Raw genomic sequence first — 17,806 nt, forward strand, 5'->3', positions numbered from 1 at the left:
TGTGCCACCTTACCCAACAACAGCTATATTTGTTGCTTGTTCTGGAATCCATAAACACCTCAGAAGAAGATGAGCCAAAACTGACTTCTCACTCCAGAGAAGAGCCATCTAGCTAGCACGATACTAACATCCACAGTGCTCTAAGCCTGCACACAAATTTAACCACATGGTCAGGTAGACCAATCTAGGCCTTCAGGTCAGGCATTGTGTGCCAAAGGTTCTCTGGCTGGCCCTTCTTGGCTAACCCCAGATACATACCAAGTAATACTTCTTGCTTTTGGGTGTATACTCTGGATCCCATTCCTCTTCCCGGGTTCTCTTTTGAAAATCATTGTTGCTGTTGTTGTTATTGTTACCAGAATAGTTTCCTCTGCCCCAACCTCTCCCTCTTGCTCGAAATTGCTGCAGGGGAAAGGGGAGGAAAAAAAAAAAAAAAAAGGTCCATGTCAGCATAGGAAATTAATTCCCTGTGCTCTGTTACAACATTTTCTTGAGAGGTAAAGGACAGCTGTCCTGTCTCCAGTAGTTAAACTAGTTTCTGCCCACCCCAAGTAGACAGTCCAGGGTAAATAGCTAGAGGACCTCCTTCAAGCAAGATCCAAGGTAATGGGGGAGTTCTGGGATGGGAAGCCAGAGATGGGCTTGGAAATTATTAGAAATAGAGACGCAGATGAATGTGGAAGCTTAATGAACCAAAGAATCTAGAACTGCCTTGCTCAGACCAGAGGCAAAAGAACTGGTGCCCTACTGAGATCCAGGGCTAGAAGAAGCCAGAGGCTTAGAGAAAGGAGGGAGGTCCTTACAAAGGTTCCCCGAGCTCTGCCGCCTCTTTCGTTTGGACCCACGAAGTCTTTGGTCCCCAGTCTGGATTTGTCAAAGCCTGTGGTGCTCTCTTCCCTCTCCTCTGCTTCCTCGGGGTACTCCTCCGCTTTGTAGGAGTGGGATGACTGGGAAGAGGATGAGGACGACCTAGACCGGTCTCTTGCTCTGCGGTGTTTCCTACATGGACAAGGAGGAGGAAATCAAGATTGGTTCTGACAGCCTCTCACAGAGGAACTACCAAGCAACTGGGTCAGCACCAGCCTGTTCACCCCAACTACACAGCAGAGCTGGGGCTTCCTCCTGGTTCTCCAGTCATTTTCAGTGACATATCTGTTCCTAAGCCTGTGGTGAATATGTATCACACATAAAGAACACAACACCACCATGGCTTCCAGTGTCAGCCTAACACATGAATCAACAGAGAAGACAAGTATGCCTGTAAGTCACAATGGCTGCTCTGGCACTGCAGCAAAAATCCCCTTGTTGAAAGTGCTGTCACTTCTAGTACTCAAAAAAAAAAAAAAAAAAAAAAAAAAAGGCTGTGTTGTGAGTGGGCACAAGGGGGTGAGTGGCACCCTAAGGATGAAATAAAATGTCTAAACACCTGCCCAATAAAACAAGTATTCAACAGAATAGTCACAGAATTCCACATTACTCAGTTTATAGGTGAAAGCCTGGATTCAAACTCAATTCTAATTAGCCCACTAAACTATACAACCACTCCTACTGGGCTCAAATAGGTTGTGCTGTTAAGTCTAGAATCTGAAGCAATTCTTTCTGAAGTGATTTCTCTTCCTTTCCCTTCGTGTGGGGGGAAATTACAGACTAGACAAATGAGATTAATATGATGACTCATTGTCTCCACACTGGAAGTCAGTGCCAGCACTGTCAAAGGTGACAGGAGGCTACTAAATGACTCTTATGTGTCACAAGGACCAAGCTCCCAGGAAAAGAGGCCTCAAAGAATTTCCCAGGTCTTCACTTAAAAAAGAACTTTGGTGTCAGGCATGGTGGTACATGCCTTTAATGCCAGCATCCAGGAGGCAGGGGCCAGCCTGGTCTACAAAGATAGTTAGCTCCTACCAGTCAGGACTATTACACAGAGAAACCTTGTCTAAAAAAAACAAAGTTTTTACAAATTGTACAGAGACACAGTGTTGTAATCAAATCATTTCCCCTTGACCCAGTCACTCAAGCATGCAGTACCCAAGGACGCCAGCTCTCTCCAAGAGGGCATCACATCTCCCCAGACTAGGGCTGCAGATGATCTGGGCTGCCAAATGGGTGCTGGGAATCAAATTACTGCTTTTAATAGTTGAATCAATTCTCTAGACCCAAATTGCTACCCCCCTACCCCAGGGTTTCTCTGTGTAGCTTTGGCTATCATGGACTAGCTTTGTAGACCAGGCTGCCTCAAACTCACAGGATCGGCCTGCCTCTGCCTCCCTGACTGCTGGGTTTACAGGTGTGCACTACCACGACCAGCCCAAAGTGCTTTTTATAAACGAAGAACTAGGGGGGGGGCTCAGTGGTTAAGGGCACTAGCTGCTCTTCCAGAGGACTGGGGTCAAATTCCCAGCACCCACATGGTAGCTCACAGCTTATCTGCCTGTAACCTGAGTTCCAGGTGACCCAACACCCTTACACAGACATAGGCAGACAAAACACAAAGGTATATAAAATAAAGAAAAATACACAGCAGGGCGTGGTGGCACATGCCTTTAATCCCAGCACTTGGGAGACAGAGCAGGTGGATCACTGTGAGTTCCAGGCTAGCCTGGTTTACAAAGCGAGTTCTGGACAGCCAAGGTGACAGAGAAACAGTTTCGAAAAACTAAACCAAACCAAACCAAACCAAACCAACCAACCAACCAAGAAACTGAGGTATATGAAGGCTCTATTCCTGGGGGCTTGGTCCTTGATACCTTAGAGTGATTTAGTATCCTCCTGTTTCCTTTGGTAGGGCTGGCATTGCACTATAGAAACCTGCTCTAAGCAACTTGTTGGAAGTTAGTTACACTATAACTCAGGGGTAGGCATGTTTCAAAAAGAATTATCAGAATTGCTTTTCTACACTCAATCCTGATGTGCTTGTGGGAATTCACCCCCCTTCCCACCAGTGGTAACATAGTACACATTTATAAACCCAACCTTAGGAGGCAAAAGAGGATCAAAAGTTCAAGGCCACCTTCAGCCTTCACAGTGAGTGAGGCCAGTCTAAGCCACCTGAGCCAAAAGCCTGCCAGTTCAAGTTGAGAACAGCAGAGTTATTGCTTTTTGAGAAGGTTTAAAGACTGCAACTCTACTCCATTTAATAAAGGTGACCAAAACTGTAGACTGTTCAACAGTACGCTGAGGCTGGAACACACTTGTTTGTTTAGTATGTGCAAGGACCAGAGTTCATTCTGTAGCACCACCAAAAAAATGTAAACAGAAACAGCGTGATACTGGCATGCAGTCCTACACAACTCAACAATGCCTACTTTGTTTAAGAAATATTTGGAATACCTCTTTTGAACTGTCTATGAAACTAGTTTAAAAGACACCCTGTCCTATCTAGTTCCACCTGGTTATTTATTATCTTATGTGCATTGGCGTTTTGCCTGCATCTATGTCTATGTGAGGTGTTGGGAATTGAACCGGGATCCCCCAGAAGATCAGCTAGTGCTCTACAGTGCTCTTAACAGCTGAGCCATCTCTCCAGCACCCCCACTCCCAACCAGTATTTTTACTCAACAATCACTTTCTAAACTATAAGCACACTGGCTGGAGAGATGGCTCAGCTGTTAACGGTTAGGTTCACAACCAAAAATATAAGAGAAAGAACATGTCCAAAAGACTTGTCAAACAACCTTCCCAATGAATTACCACACCATCTGTGCAAGCATTATTTTCTTGCACAAAGTCAAAACTACTTAGATAACAGAAGCTCTATTTTCAAGTTAGCAATCCTCTTTTTGACTATTACATGGTATTTAAGACAAAGACTCCTCCCCCTGGAGTCCTCTGGATAAGAAGGCCTGGTGTATCCCAAGAGCACAAAGGGGTATGTGTTGTGTGCTCTCATGTAATCTCAGGAGTGGTGGGAAAGGGTCTGAGCAGCCTGGTCTACACAGGAAGTTCTGGGCTAGGCAAGGTTTTGTATTCAGACTCTAAAGTAAAAGGCAAAACCAAACCACCACTAAGAAAAGACAGACAGTCTAGTGCGGGTGACAGACTTTACTCTAGAATCACATACTTCTGCTTCTTCGATCCTTTGTGGGTTTTCTCTGTTTTCTCAGTTGATCTTTCTCTTGAGTGGCTAGAGTCTCGGGAATCCATGGACTCTCTTGATTTACCTCGCTTAAGATCTCTCTCCTTATGTTTTTTACGACGTTCAATATCAAGGCGAAGATCAACAGGATCATCTTTGTATTTTCCCTCAGCCTGCCCAAAAAGATGTCAAAATTAAGGTTTTGGGGGTTCAGAACTATTAACTCACTCATTCTCAAATGTGGTTTCAACTTATGGAGGCACTAGAAATCTAAGAGCCTCACCCCAGTCAGTTTTTGCTTTGTTTTTAAGAACAACCAAGGTGCTGTCTCTGAATCCTTGATTTTTGTGTCCCAGTAATGACTCTGGCTAGGTGTATATAGTAAGATGGCCAAAAATCAGTTCTGGGAGGTGTTTGTATTAGGTTTATAGGAAATGCTTACTTCTCCCTACTTAAAGCAGCCACCCACTACTGTGTGGAACTACCTTAAAATATAATAAGGAACACTGGCCAGATCACCTCTGCAATGGCCTTCAGTAACACATGAGGGCAAAAGCCTAAGACGGCTTCAGGGACATCATCCATGGGACTTGTCCAATAAAAACAAGCCCTTGCTAACAGGATGCTGTCCACTCTGTATTAACATCTTACATACACAACTATAAACTTCCTGACACAATATTTCACTGAGATTAACAGTAAGAATGATACAAAGGAGGTTTTTTTAAAAATCAATTTGTTTCTGAGAGTGGATCTAAGACTTCTGTAATTTCTAAAAGCCAATTAAACAAATAATGACAACAAAGGACAAATGCAGCTACCACTCCTTGGGCCACTGGACAGCATCACTAAGGAGCTGACTGTTGAAGGCATGGGAGCATAGACTTCTGCTATTTCACTAGGGCCAGGCTGAGGGCATGTGGAGACAGGGAAAACGGTGGAAGATGGATGGAAGAGTGCACCAGAGTCTCTCAACCAAAATGACAAATTTGTTTGGAAAAATTAAAACAGTATTAAAAAAAGAAAAAAAGTTTCAGCAGCACAGAACAGCTATCTTTCATTTCAAATTTCAACTATATTTATGAATGATAGTCAATAAATATTAATATCTTAAAACTTCATCTATTTATTTCACAGTAAAAGACTGCTTATGAGTTTTAACCTCTTAGTGTTGTGTGCACATCACTGCAAATGTAGCCAGGCCATTTTAAAGTAACAGTAATCGACAGATGATATGGTACAATGTTAGGAAAAAACAAAAACAAAAAAGCGCACCAGCTGTTGAACACAGTCTACTGAGTTAAGATATGAATATTTCACTCTGCTCTGACATGCATGTCTTTCTGAAATCATGGTTGGAAATAGTGCATGTAGACAGTTGATTTGATAATACTTACAAGCAGAAAAATATCACAAAAAGTTTCTTCTCTCATCATGGGCACTTGTTCCAAAACGCCTCTCTTTTTTTTCTCAAGCTCACCTCAATAGACTCTGGGGTCATTTACCATATTCTAACCACTTCACAAAGGTTGTTGATACATTTTAATAAAAATTAACCCTTTGTAGTTCATTTTTAGAATTATGCCCATCCTTAAAAGAAAAACACAAACTTAAGTAGAGAGTAATTTAAACAAACACATTTCTGTCAAGTTCATGCCCAACGCACTCATTTTGTTGGAATTACTGATCAAAGCAACAGTTCACCTTGTAGCCAGCTTCCCGGGGACTTTTCAATTCCTCATGAGTCAAACCATGTTTTCTGAATGTACTGGGAGAAATGTCTATCCTCCTAAAATTAAAAACACAGAAATTGTATACTATTCTACAGAATAGCGCTGGTTAACATTCTAGACCCTAAGGTGGGTAATGGAGTCAGAGACACAGTTACTTTTCACAGCTCATCTGCTACTAGTTATATATATATTTGGTGTTAAGATGAAGTGTGAAAGCCTAGCATGCATTCTATCATTGAGTTAGACCTTTAACACAAACATAACTTTAAAAAGTGTGTGTGTGTGCACCTACACTCAGTGTGCATCTTTAATGCACAAGCTATAGCATAAATGTGGAGGCCAGAGGACAACTTATGGGAGTCAGTTTGCTCCTTCCACAATATGGAACCTGGGGACCAAAGTCAGGTCACTAAGCTTAGCAACATGCAACTTTATCCACTAAACCTTATCTTGCCAACCCAAGTTCCTTTACTTTTTATTTGGGTGGGGTTCAACTCAAGAGTTTGGTGCATACCAGGCAAGCATTCTACCACTGAACCATAGCACCCAGCACACTACTCTTTTGTTTTTCAGGCAGACTCTTTCTAGGTAGCCCTTGCTATCCTAGAACTTGCAATTTAGATTAGATTTGCCTGCCTTTGACTCCCAAAGCTGGGCGCGGTGGCGCACGCCTTTAATCCCAGAACTCGGGAGGCAGAGGCAGGTGGATTGCTGTGAGATCAAGGCCAGCCTGGTCTACAAAGAGAGTCTAGGACAGCCAAGGCTACACAGAGAGACCCTGTCTTTAATAAAAAAATAAAATAAAACAAAAACCTATACCACCATGCCCAGCCTCTGTTCCTTCCCAATGGTACCACTAGTTAGCAAGTCTGATTTAAATCTTAGATTTGCTTATAATCACCTCTACTGCCCTGACCTAAGAGTAGTTTCTATCTTGAGAATCTGAGAACATGGGCCCATTATTTCTCTGTAAAAGTGGTTCTGGGTGAGAAACTGCCCTAGATTGATACAGACACTTTTTTTTTTTAAATAAACTTGGGTCTTCCTCAGTACTAAGCTGACAGACTACCAACGAATTACAACTTTAATTCCAGAAAAGATTTCCATGTGTCTAACAGATCCCCTTAATTACAAGGGATACTCTTTAAACCTGCTATAACTTATTTAAACCCCTTGAGACAAGTCCAGGGTCTCTCTGTGTTAGCCTTGGCTGTCCTGGGCTCACTTTGTAGACCAGGCTGGCCTCGAACTCACAGCGATCCGCCTGCCTCTGCCTCCCGAGTGCTGGGATTAAAGGCGTGCGCCACCACGCCCGGCGAGACAAGTCAATTTTAAGCTTCTCCCTCAACCATTGTCCTCAGCAAATTCTCCTAAACAAAATGCATGAAGTATGTAAGGTTTCCTAAAGAAGTCAGTATTTATTCTTACTACAGGGACCTCAGGTTCTTTGGGCCCAATATGACTATGACCTTCAAAGCACTCTTTCCATTCCCTGTGCCCTAGAGAATGTTACCCCAAATTTTGGATCCGAAGTACATTAGCAGGAAACTTCAGCAAGGTGAGTTTAATATCAGCTGACAATTAATCACAACCCGCAGTATAAGGCTGAGGACCTCACCTGTGTATCTCTGGGCTTTTCTTATTTTTAGCGGCTTCTTGTTCATTTCCTCTCTTTAGGTATTTAGTAAAGCGTTCATGTAATGTCATTCCAGAGGATCCAAAGTGATGCTCTGTTAAGATTCAAGAAAATACATTAATAGGTTATCAAGAGCAGATACTATATTCAACTCCCCCAAGAGCCTGTAACCAGAGATACAACTCAAGTGTTCAAACCCATAGAATACACTGAAAAGAGGAAGGGAAAGTGGCTGGTTCAGAAACAATCCAATGCTGGGTTTCTAGTTAGCCCCCTAATCTCAGGGGCATGAAACAAGGACAAAGAACCTGGTGCTCACCTCCCTTTGGGCACAAGAATAACTACTACTTGTCTTTAACCCTAGATGGAGCCTGTGAACCAGCCCAGTTCCATTTTCTCAATCACTGTTCTTGGCCATTTCTCAACCTACCCATCTTTATTTGCCCAGGGGACAATACAACAACTTGGGAAAGAAATTCACATCACAAAGTCTACAAGAAACTGCTATAAAGAAAAGGAGATAATGGAAAAGTCACTTCTCAGAGGCTGGAGAAATGGCTCAGAGGTTAAGAAAGGCTGCTGTACTCCCAGAGGACACAAGTTCGCTTTCCAGCACCCTTGTCAGGCAGCTCACAACTGAATGTAACTCTGGCTCCAAAGGGATCTGAGATCATCTTCTGGCCTCCACGGGAACCTCCCAACCCAGGCACATAAACATAGATAAATATAAAATAAATCTTTAAAAAGTCATGTTGAAGATTTTGTTATCATCATTACAGATTGCTAGCATTTTAAAACATTCCCCTTTATTAAAACATGGAAACTTTGCTGGGTGTGGTGGAGCACATCTTTAATCCCAGCACTTGGGAGGCAGAGGCAGGCGGATTACTGTGAGTTCAAGGCCAATCTGGTCTACAAAGCCAGTCCAGGACAGCCAAGGCTAACACAAGGAGACCCTGTCTCAAAAAACAAAACAAAACAAAAAACATGGAAACTTCTCCCTGAAGAATGTTCCTTTAAGCTTTAAAGCCTTTAGCTTTAAGGGCCCTAGAGGCTTCCTCATTCCCTAGTCATCTTGTTTCTACAAAGACTCGTGTGTAGAAATGACTTGCCTTTAACATGATGAACAATCGTCACTATGTGCTGGGCAAACAGTTCTGATGGGCTGCGCTGAGACTGGGCCGACTGTATGTGCTGGAAAATGGAACGAAATTCCTGTTCCTTTTTGTTGCTATGGACTAAATCCCGACAAAGCTTTCGTTCCTGAGCCAGTAAGCCACTGGGTCTGAAAAACAAATACGAGATTCAGTGTGACAAGAGATACAGAAAGTCACTATTCTTTACCCATAAAAATATACTAATTTTCAAGGTAGTTTTTCCCCTTATGTAACTCAAGGCTGTCTGTGAACTTGTGATCTTCTGCCTCAGTACTAGAATTTCACCAGTGGGCCAGCCTTTACAGGCTTAGGGTGAGGGTGTGGAGTGCTTGTGCATACTAGGTATCCAGGTCTTCCAACACTGAGCCACAGCTTCCTCTTATTATTTTATGCCAGGGAGGGGAGGATGAATGCGTGTGGCACACACAACTAAAAGTCAGAAGACAACATGTAGGAGTAAGTGCTTTCCTTCCAGATCACCAGGCTTAGTGGATGTTGCCTTCAACCTGCTGAACTATCTTGCCAATCCCTCAGTCCCTTTTGAACCTACCCACACCCTTTTTGTTCTTTAACAATGTTTCAAGTAATCCTAATACATTACAAGGAAAGGTGGGTCCAAAAGTCTCTTTCCTTTCAGCAAAGTGTTAAAACCTTGGTGGTGGTTATTTCCTCTTGCTGCACGTTTTAACATACACAACAAGCAGAAAGATATTGGCTTGGCTAGGAAACTCATTCAATGAGGGAAAATAAAGAAGCAAGTAGTGAGTGCAGGCTGTGGCTACCAAGCCAGAGCTTGATTCCCAGGACCTACATGGCAGAAAGAGAAAACTCACTCCCAAAAGATGTCCTCTGACCTTCACATGAATGTTACATGCATGGTATGGCATGTGTGCACCCTTCTCCCTTCTTAAGCAGAAGTGGCAAGAGTAGAAACCCCCACTCAGGGAGAGCTCTAAATGTCTGGATAGATTATTATACTAAGTCAGAAAGCAGCCAGTCTGCTTTCCTGTTGTTAGTGGAAACTAGGAAAAGGCTAGACGCATCAATTTTTAATTTTCTGTTATTTAATGGTGGGAAATTTTTCAGATTCTGCCGACTCAAGTAAAATGGGGACAAGATTCTCTAGTGTCTTCACAGATAAAAGAAAAAATGTGGGTAGGAATTGGCTTAGAGGCAAAACCAGACCAAAATAGCAGTTCTGAGCCTCCCAGAAACAAAGAAAGCCAACCACTATTGCTGAAGACTTTCTTTACTCCAACAATGCCTACAGGCCATAATCATTCTCCACTTGAGGGACAGACATAAAGGTACTGGCACTGACAGGTGGCAGCAAGGGAACATTTCCACCCTAAGGAAGAAGGGGTAAGGAAACCGTTTGGGCCATTAGAGCCCCGAGGGTCAACAAGGAGCACTCCTCACCGTGCAAGGTCCTCATCGAAGGAGTCCATCCGGACATTGACCTGGGCCTCCCGAGTAATGGAAAAGGAAGACTTCCCTGAGGAAAAGTCTCCTTTGTTTCCCAGCTTGTCACGGCTCTCAGAGGTCTTCCTGGGGGGAGGTGATGAGCTTTTTTCCTGGACCACCTTGTATGCAGTCACCCGAAAATTCTTTTCTGGCACAAAGCCCCTGTGCCCACTCTCACTCCTCTTGGCCCCTCCACGCTCCTCCTTTCTGGATCTCTCTGTGAAAGGCTCCTCCTCCAGCTCCTCTGCTTTTCTCTGCTTTTCCTTCCCCATATGCACCAGGCTCTCCCATTTGCCTGACTTCTCTTCCTCCTGGTTTTTGCTTGCACCGGCGATGACTTTAGACATGAATTTAGGCTCATCATCAAACTCAGGTTCCTTCCTTCCCTTACTTTTGTCCTTATCTTGCTCATCCATCTCCTCCTTGTGGAAGTCAGCCATCTTTTTCTCAAAGTCATCACGGAGCTTATACCTTTTGGGTGACTGGCTGCCTCGGAAGGGCTTCTCAGTGTCCGTTTTGGAAGCAAATGGATCAGATTTCATCTTTACATCAGCATCAGAGAAACTCCCTTTCTCTTTTAGCTTCTCTTTATCAGTATTTGTTTGTTTCTGCTCCTTATCTTTCCCGTTCTCTGTCTTCTGCTCTTCCAGATACCTAGTTTTAAAGATACAAGAAAGACAAACAAGAGGCCTCCTGAGCATCCTGAGCTACACAGCACCTGTTCCTGCTCTGGTTTCCAGTCTCTGAGCAAACATATCTAAAGATCTGAGTATTATCAGGCCTGTCTACCTGTCTTTTCTAACAATTTCTGGGGGAGAGGGAAAAGAATCCTTCACGGATTTACGAACTCAACATTTAAGAGTCAATGGAAATGTGCCTTATAAAAACAACAACAACAAAAAAACTAGAAGAGCAAGTTATTTAAGATACTGAAGAAAAATTGTTTTTTACTTACCTGTAATGTGGTCTAAAGGAAAAACAACTAAAGTCTTATCCCAACTTTCACTCATTCATTTAAAATCTGCTTTCAGCAAAGTTAACAGAATGTTCAACTTTGGACTGTTTTGATTTTATACAACTCACATTTGGAAATACAAGTCTCAAAAAGAGACTTCAAATTTGCTTCAAGTCACCTAGAAGATCTACATAATGAAATATACTGTGAACACATAAAAACAAAATACTTGTTAATAGAGAAAAGAAGCAAATCATTACTGTCCTAGTGGAAAAGCAGAAACCAGACTCAAATCTACATTTAGTCCTGGCAAGGAATAAAACTTACACTGCAAAGCAATTTCTCTAACTGCAGCAAAGTACAGACTTTGAACATATGTTAATTATGGGCAATTAATGGGTAACACAAACTGAATTAGTTACACTGATGTACATGGCAAAGAATCAAGGGGCAGCAGGCACCAGAGAAGGTGCTAGTAAAAGAGTAAAGAACAGAAGGAAGAACCGCTTGACTCTCTTGACTAACACACAGTCCTCTCAAATAATCCATTCTACACAGAAACAATTCTTATCACTTACCATGCCCTCTCCCAGGGCAGCAGGAACAAAACAACGCCATACCCTGTCCTAATATGAAGCTTGGTAACTTCTACTAGGGCATAAACCCATCTTGTGCTTTTGTTTTTAAAGGCTTTCCTGGCTTAAGCCTTGGACTTTCTTACTTTGCCCAGTCTCAGAGTGCGGCTCTTCACCATGATGGACTGATGAACATCAAACATGGCAGATGGTCTACACGGCTCCAATGGCCAGCCACATTGGCAAAAAAGTAATTTTTCGTAGCTGACTCACAAACCTCTACCATTTTCTGGCTTAGATTGGTAGACTCCAAGGCAAGTTTTTACATGTGAAAACATCACTGCAGGCTAGTCTAAAGAAACTTTCATTGCAATAAATATTCAAAAAGCTAGAGTTAAACTAAAGGTTTCCTTAGGTGATGCCTTTAACGTCAGCTAATGAAAAGCCAAGGAAATAAGGATTACCTTATTACCACTAATCAGAGCAGTAACTCAAGCACTATTACAACTAAGCCACTAGTTAGTGGTTTAGTTGGGGATGGGGAAATGAGATACTTGCCTTTTTGTGTACACTGCTCCTCCCGAAGCAGCACTCTCCTCCTTCTGAGACGAACCATACGCAGAGCCAGTGGCTGGTGGACTCTTACCCACAGGGCTCTTTTTGGATGGACTCAAAGACCCAGATCCATGATCGAATTGACTTTGGTGCGTTCCAGACTGATATCCAGCACCACCTGACATAGATGAGCCCATCTGGGATGCATTAGAAAGTGGAGGACTAGGTTTTGGCACTGGGCTAGGGCGTGGTGACCTCCGCCTAACCACCACAGACTGGAGTGGGCTTTTGAGAGCTGGGCTTCTCTCCCGGGGACTCAGATCAGAAACTGAGGCCCGTGATGCAGAACCAGTGCCATAGGTGGTGGCATCTGGCCATGGCTTTGAGCTCTCAGATCCTTTTATATCTTGCGAGGTGCCTCCAGAGAACGTCTGCTCCTTTGCCTCATCCCCCTGGTTATCAGCAGCTGCCTGAGATGGCCGGCTATCCTTAGAAGAGGACTTTTTCTCTTTTGTAGACTTGCGCTTAGATGACTCAACTCTGCTGTGGTTGGAGGATGAACGGGAGGATGAGGAACGTCTTGACCTGTCAGAAGATGACTTATCAGAGTTCCGAGAATGGCTCCTGGACCGTGGCGAAGGGGACCTTCTCTTTGGGGAACGTGATCGAGAACGGCCCCGACGAGGGCTGTATGCTTGCCGGTAGTTCTGCCAATTGGAACGGTAGTTTCCATAGCCACCTCGGTTATACTGGCCCCATGGATAAAAGCCTCGGTTTCGCCCACGGAAATAATAGGGCCTCCTGTAGCCTCTGTTGTGACCTCGGAAATCTCGATTCTGATATACTCTGGGGTGATTCCTTTCTCTGTTATGAGCTGGAGAATATGATCTGGAACGAGACCTAGAACTGCAGAGGAAGGGAATAGGGAAAATGTTTTTATTTATAAAACAACTTGCCAACAAAGGTTAACACGGCAATCCAGACTACTCTGTATAATTTATCTCTGGCACTATCTGACCCTAAGGCACCCAAGCACTGGACTAGAACAAGGGAAGTAGGGTTTTTCTTACTTCCCCACAGTGTAAACATCTTTCAACTCAACCTCAAGGCCAGCATTGTGTTCATTTCACTGAAGAACTCAGATAAAGTGGAGGTCCGCTGACAAAACCAAGGAGACCGTCTAACATGTTCAAGAACATAAAGCTGTGGATCATCCACCAGGAGCCACCAAAAGGCCAAAGCCAGAGTGGGCCAGTGTATTGGCTGGTTTCATGTCAACTTGACACAACCTAGCATCATCAGAGAGGAAGGAGCCTAACATGAGAACGTGCCACCATAAGATCAGGCTGTAGGCAAGCTTGTAGGTTTTCAGGCATTTTGAATGATGATGGAGGAGGCTCCAACCTGTGGTAAGTAGTGCCACCCCTGGGCTGGCTGGTGGTCCAGGGTTCTGTAAGAAAATAGGCTGAGCAAGCCACGTAGTGCAAGGCAGTAAGCAGCACCCATCCATGGCCTCTGCATCAGCTCCTACCTCCAGGTCTCTGGCCTGTGTGAGTTTTGTCCTGATGCGTTTCAATTATAAACAGCAATATAGAAATATAAGCCAATAAACCCTCTTGCTTTTGGTCACCATGTTTCATCATAGCAATAATAATAAGACAGTGGCCAGGTGTGGTGGCACACACCTTTAATCCTTTAATCCCAGCACTCAGGAGGCAGAGGCAGAAGGATCTCTGTGAGTTGGAGGCCAGCCTGGTCTATAAAGTGAGTCCAGGACAGCCAAGGCTACAGAGAAACCCACCTCAAAAAAACAAAACAAAGGAACAGCAACAAAAAAACCTCAGCAAAATAATAATCACGAAGGAGAAGAGAACAGTGAAGAAGTAAAAGATCAGGGCAGTCGGCGACAACCCTGATACCCTAAATTCCATTTTCAGTTTGAACTAATTTCAAGGACCCACAGGATGGAGAGCACCAGACCCCACAAGTTGCCTTGATTTCCACATGTGTGCTGTAAGACACATACACAAGACAAATAAATCTAGTATTTTCTTTCTTTCTTTCTTACTTTTTTTTTTTTTGGTTTTTTTAGACAGGGTCTCTCTGTGTAGCCTTGGCTGTCCTGGACTCACTTTGTAGACCAGGCTGGCCTCGAACTCACAGAGATCCACCTGCCTCTGCCTCCCGAGTACTAGGATTAAAGGCGCGCCACCATGCCCAGCTCAAATCTAGCAACTTTAAAAAGTGGTTTGTACAAATTCACTGAGTTCTTTCACTGCAGCTCCCTTTATTTTTGGTGAGACAGGGTCTCAGGGTAGCCCTGGGTGGCCCGGAACTCATGGTGCAAGACTAGGCCACCACCAAACTCCATCCCGGCCTCTGTCTCCCAAATGGTAAACTAAGGGTCCTTGATGAGGTTCTTGCATACCACTTTTCCTGCCAATCATGATATTACTATTATGGCAAAATATTTTCTCAAAATATAAAACTAAAACCCCTTCAGGGGGGCTGGAGAGATGGCTCAGTGGTTAAGAGCGCCACTTGCTCTTCCAGAGGTCCTGAGTTCAATTCCCAGCAACCACGTGGTGGCTCACAACCATTGATAATGTAATCTGATACCCTCTTCTGCAAATAAAGCACTCATATGCAATAAATAAAATAAAACCCCTTCAGGAACGACAGCATAATCAAAATATATTGTATTCATGTATGAAAAACAACATAATGAATCCACCATTTGTTTTTTGCTTTTGTTTGCTTGAGGGAGTTTCTCTGTATACTGGACCTGGATGTCCTGGACTACTTTGTAGTCTATGCTGGCATCAGATACCCTGGAAATGGATTAGAGGCAGCTGTGAGCCACCATGTGGACGCTGGGAATCAAACCTGGGTCCCTGGCTCAAGCAGAAGTACTCTTAACCCCTGAGCTATCTCTTCAGCTTTTATTTTTGTTATTATATTTGTTTGGTTGGTTGGTTTGTATTTTAAGACAGGGTTTCTCTTGTATAGCCTTGTCTGTCCTAGACTCACTTTGTAGACCAGGGTGGCCTCAAACTCACAGCGATCCACCTGCCTCTGCCTCCCAAGTACTGGGATTAAAGGCATGTGCCACTATGCCTGGCCTGAAATCCACCATTTTGTATTAATTAAAAGATGCTAAAGCCATCGTGGTGGCGCATGCCTTTTAATCCCAGCACTCGGGAGGCTGAGGAAGGCGGATCTCTGTGAGTTCCAGGCCAGCCTGGTCTAAAAAGTTAGTCCAGGACAGCCAAGGCTACACAGAGAGACCCTGTCTCGGGGGTGGGGGGACAGGGGGCACAAAACAAAACAAAAATGTGGTCTTTCGAGTTAGTAAACTTGCCTGAGAGGTTTTTTGGGTTTTGTGTTGTTTTTGGTGCTAGTAAACAAACACAGAACCTTACACCCATTCAGCTCTCTCCCGTAGAGCAACATTTAAGTTATGTTTGCTTTTATTGTTTTGTTTTTGAGATAGTGTCTAATTACGCAGCCTTGACTAGCTTCAAACTCAGAGATCTGCCTAACTGTGCCTCCCAAATGTTGGGACTAAAAAGTCATGTGCCAGAATGCCTGGCTATGCCTGTTTTTAAAATGATAGTTCCAGCCAGGTGCGGTGGGGCATACCTGTAATCCCATCATGAGGGAGGCTGAGCTCAAGGCCAGCCTGGCCTACAAAGCGAGGCCAGGACAGCCTAGGGTACACAGAAAAACCCTGTCTTGGGGGTGGGGATACAGATAGTTCCTGAGGCTGGTAAATGTGCCTGCCACCAAGCATTTCGACCTGAAGTTCAATTCCCGGGACACACATAACAGAAGAGAATCAACTCCTGCAATCTGTTCTCTGACCTCTTTATATTCACTGTGGCAGCGCTGTCCATATACATACACATAAATAAAAGCAGTAAGGAGGCCGGGCGTGGTGGCGCACGCCTTTAATCCCAGCACTCGGGAGGCAGAGGCAGGAGGATCAATGTGAGTTCGAGGCCAGCCTGGTCTACAAAGTGAATCCAGGACAGCCAAGGCTACACAGGGAAACCCTGTCTCGAAAAAACAAAAACAAAACAAAACAAAAAAGCAGTAAGGAGCTGGAGAAACAACTCAGTGGTTAAGAGCATTGTTCTTGCAGAGACCTGCTGGCTCACAGCTGTACGTTAACTCCAGCTCCAGGGAATCTGCTACTCCCTTCTAGCCCCCCAAGGTCACGCCCCCCAAGGTCACTGTATGCATGTAGAACACACACACATACAGGCAGGCAAAACATTCATACACATTAAAAAAAAAAAAAAAAGTTTAAAACAGCAGTAAAATGATAGTTTCCGGGGCTGGAGAGATGGCTCAGTGGTTAAGAGCACCGCCTGTTCTTCCAGAGGTCCTGAGTTCAATTCCCAGCAACTACATGGTGGCTCACAACCATCTATAATGTAATCTGATACCCACTTCTGCAGATAAGGCACCCATATGCAATAAATTAAATAAATCTAAAAAAATAAATAAAATACTAATGTCCTCGTTTAGAAAAAAATAAAGACAATTTCGTCCCCTTATTCAAAATCTCGCTTTTCAAGGTCTCTTATGCAATTCAGTCAAAAATATTAAGCGGTAAATTCCAAAATTAAGCAATTCTTTAATGTTCCCCCTCCATTTCTTTGTGTATTGTGTATGTGTTCTGTGTGAATGCCATGTGTATTACATGCAGGAGGCCAGAGGACAACTTGAAAGAATCAGTTCTTTTCTTCCACCTTGAGGATCCCAAGGGCCAAACTCACATCCTCAGGCTTGGCACCAAACTCTTTTATCCTTTGAGCCACCCTGCCTGCCCAATTCTTTAGTATTTACCATGTTTTAATAGTTTTTATTATGGTAAATTGTTATTAATATTCTACTGCTGTTAATCTCTTTCTGTAGCTAATTTTTAAGTGAAGTTTTATCATACATGTGTTTCCAGGAAGGAACATAACACTATGTACAGGGGTATCGGACAGTATCACTGCGGATAAGGAAGAGCTACTGTTATTATCCGTTACTATCACTTCAGGATCTGGTAACTAGGCAAATAGTACCTTTAAGGAGAAGCTTACCTTCAGAAATTAAATATAAAGATAAAACAATTGGTTTTCTGGTACTGTCCACTGTTCTTGGATGTATCTACACCATAAAGAATAACAACTAACAAAGATGTATTTACTTGCTGATTAACGGTTGCCATCTAAGCAAAATTTAAAAGAATAAAAACTTACCTTCTATATTTCTCATTCAGAAATTGTAACAAATTAAGAAAAGAAAGGAGAGGCAGATGTAGGCTATGAAGCGAAATATGACCCCATTAAAGGGCTCTGCTTGAAGGAGATCCATCACCAGCACTAAAGGGATATAGTTCATGTTTCCATCCTTAAGACTACTGCTGCTTCTGTTACCAATTACTAGAGTAAGGGAAGGCCCTATGGCCCCCTGCATCCAAACATGCAGTCACTGTAAGATGCAGAAACATGAGGCTCTGCAGACTGCAAAGGAAGTTATTTAAGGTCACTGAAAAGGATACAGTCTGTGAAATAAAGGGGGAAAAATGAACTTTCTCCAATTCTGTAGAACTCAGCAGTTAATTTAAAGGCATGGTTTCTCAAACTCTCAGGATAAATAC

The 17,806-nt window shown here is 43.4% G+C and overlaps 1 protein-coding gene across 1 annotated transcript in view; it reads right to left on the bottom strand.

Annotated features, from left to right (window-relative positions):
- The window catches only part of Thrap3 (thyroid hormone receptor associated protein 3), a 40,686-nt gene that overhangs the window by 1,757 nt on the left and 21,123 nt on the right, over window positions 1-17,806 (bottom strand). Inside the window, exons 3-10 of the mRNA XM_051172056.1 lie at window positions 12,154-13,056; window positions 10,021-10,719; window positions 8,557-8,729; window positions 7,427-7,538; window positions 5,780-5,864; window positions 4,061-4,248; window positions 804-999; window positions 259-402 (exon numbers count right to left, since the gene is read on the bottom strand). Coding sequence (XP_051028013.1) covers window positions 259-402; window positions 804-999; window positions 4,061-4,248; window positions 5,780-5,864; window positions 7,427-7,538; window positions 8,557-8,729; window positions 10,021-10,719; window positions 12,154-13,056 — 2,500 coding nt within the window. The remainder of the gene's footprint in view (window positions 1-258; window positions 403-803; window positions 1,000-4,060; window positions 4,249-5,779; window positions 5,865-7,426; window positions 7,539-8,556; window positions 8,730-10,020; window positions 10,720-12,153; window positions 13,057-17,806) is intronic.

This window comes from Acomys russatus, chromosome 29 (assembly GCF_903995435.1).
Source record: "Acomys russatus chromosome 29, mAcoRus1.1, whole genome shotgun sequence".
Taxonomy (NCBI): domain Eukaryota; kingdom Metazoa; phylum Chordata; class Mammalia; order Rodentia; family Muridae; genus Acomys; species Acomys russatus.